The 6,000-nt window shown below is 43.8% G+C and overlaps 1 protein-coding gene across 1 annotated transcript in view; it reads right to left on the reverse strand.

The window, feature by feature from the left end:
* Positions 1 to 621, reverse strand: part of DCP1A (decapping mRNA 1A) — a gene marked incomplete at both ends in the record, with an annotated part of 32,067 nt that extends 31,446 nt beyond the window's left edge. Inside the window, one exon of the mRNA XM_084269408.1 lies at positions 487 to 621. Coding sequence (XP_084125534.1) covers positions 487 to 621 — 135 coding nt within the window. The remainder of the gene's footprint in view (positions 1 to 486) is intronic.
* Positions 622 to 6,000: the final 5,379 nt, after the last annotated feature.

The following is a 6,000-nucleotide window of genomic DNA, read 5'->3' on the forward strand; positions in this document are numbered from 1 at the left end:
GTCTTATAGCTTTGCGATAAAACCGGCAGCCGAGCACAATCTGCAAACACTGCCCAAAGCCCACCCTTCCCGAGCTCGGGCTCTGCTCAACACGCATGAGCAACAACAAACGACAATGGAAAGACAAGTCAACCCAGCGATGGCCCCGAAGAGGAACACAAACCTCCAGCCCCAGAGCTGCTCCGGGCGCACTCACCCAGCGGGGGAATGACGCCGCGAGCCCCCGCGCAAGCACAGCCCCTCCTCGCCCCGCGGGGCCCGCATCTCTGCGGGAGGAAGGCACCCAAACCCCAAACTTCCCCATGGGCGAGAGCAGGCACCCGCCGAGGCCCCGAGCGAAACACCGAGCCAGGCGGCTGCCGGGGCGAAGGGGAAGGCGACAGGAGCTGCGGCAGGCGGCAACGAACGGTCTGCACGGGACCGCGCCGCCTCCGCCGCCCCTCGGCCCGGACGTAGGGAGAGCCAGGCCCGCTCCTCCGGACTTACCCACTCGTTGGCCTTCGGGCTGAAGCTGTAGAGCGCTACCTGGCCAGTCACGTCGGCGATGCTGGTGATGTACGGGTCGTGCTGCTTCAGGGCCGCCAGGCTTATCTCCTGCCCCGCTCTGCTCACCGACTCCATCTTGGATCCCGGCAGCCACTCGCGGGGGAGGGCAAGAAGCAGCCGCGCGGTGTTACCGGTGCACCCGTCCCCGCCGCCGGCCGGGAAGCCAAGCCCCGCACCCGCAGTTCCGGTCGGGGGTGAGGCCCCCGCCAGGGTTCCGTCGCGGCAGCCGTCGGCCGCCAGCCCGGAGCAGCGAGAGGCTGCCCACCTCCTCGAGCCCGCGGGCTCCCCTCTTGCCCACCTGGCGGCTCCCGTGCCCGAGGCCGGCCTGTGGCGGAGGCTACCGGAGCCTTGCAGAGCCCGTGGGACTTTGGCCGTGCCCCCGCCGTGGGGTTTGGGCACCCTGTCGACACGCGTGGCCCGGGGCTGAGGCTTGGCGTTCGCACAGCGCGGCAGAGGCGTTCGCGGCCGTGTGGCACAGGGTCGTGGGCGACTGGGCAGTGGCTGAGTGGAGAACCAGCTTCATGGCGTGTGATAGCTGGTCTGTGGTGTGTCCCCCATGGTGCTGGGCAGCGGCCATGGCTGTGCCTCTACCAGCTACATCCTTCGGCCAGGCTTCTTGGAGCTGGGCAACAGCCTCCACGCTCCCACACTGCCGGGAGTCCAGACACTGACCATACCCTGCCAAGCAGAGCTGTGCTCCCTCCCCGCTGCCTCCCCTCCGTTCCAAGCAGCTGTAGCCACATCCAGGATGTTTCTGTCAGACAATGCTGTGAGAATAGGACTTGTCCTTTGTTGAAGAAGGGATCCTATCAGCCACTCTGCCCGTCTCTGCTCTCTGTACTTAATCTCCTTGAGCACATGGCTAGAGATTTTCAGCTGACTTCTGAGTTGACTCCACACTGGGACATCTCCTGAAGAGAAATAACTGTTGTTTGCACTGTAAGAGGTCATTATTTTTATTATTATTTATTTGCTGACAGCAGTATTACAAAGTCTTCTGCACTTATTGCAGGCTGGCATATGAAGTGTAATGAGCTGAGTCACAGAGAGGAGGAATTATCTTCCAGTATGTTGGGGGACGATGCTGTTCACGTGTTCATCATTAGCTAACATCTGGATATTTCATAGTCTGCACTGGGATATGGAATTTTCAATACTTTAAAAGAATATTTGAATTAACTACGTAAACATTTTAACTGTCCTGTGTAGTACATACTGAAGTTTGCTGGAACACGAATAAGGTAACATTTGGTACACTGAGCTTTGCGATTTTTTAATCATTAGTGGATTTTAGAAACACCAAAGTACAGAAGATTCATTAGGACCAAAGCATGAATGACTTCCAAGATAACGTCATTGAAATGCAGCTATCTTTGTAGCACTTTGTGCATTCTGACAGGAGAAATCAGGATTGTCAGTTTCAAAACAAACCCATGTTTGTGGCAAGCTTCTTACCCTCCATTTCAGGTGGCCGTACTTCTGATGTTACTTCAGCTTTACTGTATAATTTTCTTCAACAATGACACATATTTAGTGGACAAACTATAAGCAAGGAATGAGCAGTCATGACATTGCTTAAGAAGTCTTTCTGACAAGCAGTGGAAATATCAAGTTCCAGTATAATATGTTGTGGTTTTTCTTAAATTCTAAAAGTAAAGTGTTTTGGAGAGAACACTAATTTACCTCTTTTGATGTCAAACAGTATAAAGTAAAAAGACATTTCTTAGGAAAAAAATACAATCTGGACACAAAATTCCTGTGTACTTCTTCCCAGCTACTCAACCCTGATTCCTAAGATCTAAACATCAGGAGAAAAAAAAAAAAAATTACACAGAATGTCTTAGAACATTAAATGTTCCATCCTCTTCTTGTTTTACCACAGGAGGGCCCAATCTAATCCATAAAATTTGAGTTTTCACTGCTTCTGTTAGTAAAGTACATAAAACTCTTCCATCAAGAGCAAACAATGACGATTACTATGATGTCAAAAATATTTTGTTAAATGTCTAATTATTATTCAGTAAAACTCTAAATTAGGAAAGGTAATATGAGGAAATTAAAGTTTGAAAACAATATTTTATAAAGATGCAATCAGCATTGTAAGTGCTCAAATGAAACAGAAAGAAAATGATGAAGACTTTTAGGAGCTGATCTTAAATGATATGTTAAACATCTGCACCAAACTGCTCCTTTCTGCAAGATTCCTGCAAAGCAAAGGTATCTTTCAAATAAAGAACTTACTTGCAAAAGGCAGCCTTCTGCTGTGCAAGATCTTCTCAAGTGTGAAAAATCCTTGGCTTAATCTTGAATTAAAAGCAAAACATGAGGAGCATCGATAAAAAAAGAGAAGTGGTGCTTTCTGGATTGTTTTCTTCCTTCATCTGCTAATTCCAGTTCTGCATTTTAGGGAATTTTTTCTCCTTGCCCTTCTTCACTGTTGTTGCCTTGGAATAAAATATTTTATATCAGAAATGAGTCATATGGCCTGCCATCTGCTTCCTCCACCTTGAAGTACACCAAAGTATTTAGTATACTTAGACTCAAGCTGTGACCTCAGTGTAAGCTGAAGTTAGAATCATAGAATGGTTTCAGTTGGAAAAGACCTTCAAGATCATCGAGTCCAACCATCTCTCCAGCCCTACTAGGTCCAACATTAGACCATGTCAGCAAGTACATCTACCTCCAGGGATGGTGACCCAACCAGCTCCCTGCACAGCCTGTTCCAATACCTGACAACCACTTCAGTAAAGAATTTTTTCCTAATAGCCAACCTAAACTTCTCCTGACACAACTTCAGACCGCGTCCTCTTGTCCTATCACTAGCTACCAGGGAGAAAAGACCAACCCCCACCTCACTACAACTACCTAGTTGTAGAGAGCGATGAGGTCTCCCCTCAGTCTCCTTTTCTCCAGACTAAACTGTCCCAGCTCCCTCAGCCAACTTTCCTAAAACTTATAAGTTCATTAGTTGCATCCATTCAAGCTTGTTCTCTGGTTATTGTAGACTGCAAATCTCTGTGTCCACCCTTGAAGCTATACAGCAGTGACTGCTGGGGAAATGTTCATCTCTCACCCTGTTCCTGGTTCTTGCCCTGAACCAGGCAGAAGTGGGATGCTGTATGCAATGCCCTTTTGATGTTTTCTGTGTGAGTGGGACAGATTCCATTTGTGTTTCAACAAGTGAATAGAACATTGTGTTCTATATTTCAGTTACTCAGCTAAGGTTTTGTAGGACAGGATGTGATGATTTATTACCCTAAGTACTATTATCTACCTGATATATGTTAATATTAAGGCTTTATTAATACTTACGCCTTTGGTTGCTTGTGACAGCATGGCTGGGTCTTTCCACTGATGCTGGCTCTGCTGTTTCCTGTTACGTTATCCAAACTTTTCTGGCCCCTCTTTTTCACACAGTAGATCACTTATGTATTCTCAAAACTTACTGGAGCTGCAGTCATTCCTTTCAGACTTTGTACAGAAGAAGTCATCTTTAGTCTGCAGTCACTTTATTCATCCCTTGTTAGCTGAGTATTGGCAGGGAAGAATATATTGCTGCTGCTAAGATGATGGAGAAGAGCTGTAAGCATTCCCAGGCAGTGTATTTTCTGTTACTACTAAAAGTTGAATTAGGGTCCAGTGGAGTTCAGTAAATGTGAGTGACTCATAGAGCTCACATTTGGTCTTTGCTGTTTTCCACTTTAAGCAATTGTCAGAAGTTTCTGGTTGCATGAGATATTTTGCAAATGACAGTTTTTATTGGGTTGTTTGCAGATGTTTTCCCCCGAATTGTAGTGGCAGGCAATTCTTGGGTTACTCATTGGTAACTGCATTGCTATCTATACCTTAAATTTCAGTGATAATGGCTGTAATTCTACAGAGTGACTAGTTTTAGATTAGTCCTAGCTTAGTCCTAGCTAGGGCAAATTGTCTCAATGATAACTTCCTTAATCAATAACTTAACAGACTTTTATTTTGCATTTTGATTCCATCAGCAAGCCTGCAAATCTTTGTATGAGAGATGAAAACTTCTCTGTGATTTTAAAGTGGCTACCACACTGAAGTGACAGAGTATAGGGAAATAATTCTGGGGCATAGAAGTCTTTCTTATTTCTGTGCTATATCTAAAATAGAAATAATACATAATGACTTTGTAGAGTTTGAGTTTCTCAGATGTTGCAATTCTGAAATCTGAATTTAAATTACTTTGGTCTCAATTTGTTGTGTAATAGTTGCAGTCATGATTCTGTAACAGGAATGGATGACTTTTCCTTTTTTTTCTTTTTTTCTACAACTGGAAAAATGTTCAAGAAAATGTGAAGGAGAAAGCAATAAAACCAACAGTTAATTAATGAAATAATGTAATGTAATAAAGTACAAGGAAAATTACATAAAAAATCATTTAGCTATCTATGTGTTCACTGCCATTTTGGACATGAGTATTACCAACAGTTATGGTCCTTCTAAGAGGTGCTAAAAAAACTACTAAAGAAAGAAATGGCATTAAATTACACTTAGAATTCAATAAAGCCAAGAGAATGAAAATATTCAATTCAATTTATACAGTAAAGCTGTTCCCACAACAACAGTGCCAGAGGTTGAAATAGGTCACAGGCAGCCCTCCTTACATTGCTCAAGAACATTAGAAGGATTAATCATTTATGGATTATCTCCTAGAAACAATGATCTGGTGCAGACAGGTAATCCAATCTCCTATATCTTTCTAACCTGGTTTGCCATTTCACAGGGGATTGTGGAAGGGTGGCAATTTTTTCTAGGAGCACATTGCCCGACAACTTCAAACATGTAAATTCATGGAATTTGTCTCAAAATATGATAGCTCTTCTCTGATGAAGGTAGGTAGTACAATTAGACTGGTAAAACTAACTTTTTTCAACTTTCTTTTTTCAACTAGAGCACAGAGGTTTAGCTCAGGAATTATGTTGTGTTAACCTTTAGTTATAATCTGTCGCTGAACAAAGAAGTTTATCATTGGCATAAATCAGAACTAGAGAGAAAACGTTATTCCTGAGACTCTGCAAGTTGCATAAATACCCAGTCATGTGTTCTTCCTGACTGAATTTGTCTAAAAATTTAAATATAACTTACTTTTGAATACAAGACTTTCAGTGATTGCAGCCTGCAGCCTCTGTAAGTACATTAGATGTAGGTGTGCAGCCTGACTTTTATGGATGTCTGTACTTCTTGCACTATGTAGGGCTTTGAGCATATATCTCTGGCCAGTTTTGCCATATTTTATCCAAGAGCAGATAGACGGCCTGCTGCTGAATTAGAACTGTACTAATTTCATTATTGAAAATGAACTCTATTGCAAATCTCTTTTATGGCAAATTAGCAATTGGACAAAATATTACAGAGGCAAAGGTGCACCATTAAGGATTCTCTATTGCTTATTTCATTTTACATGTAGTTTCTGTTTTATTGGCATAATAA

Source organism: Gallinula chloropus, assembly GCF_964237585.1.
Source record: "Gallinula chloropus genome assembly, chromosome: 12".
NCBI lineage: Eukaryota > Metazoa > Chordata > Aves > Gruiformes > Rallidae > Gallinula > Gallinula chloropus.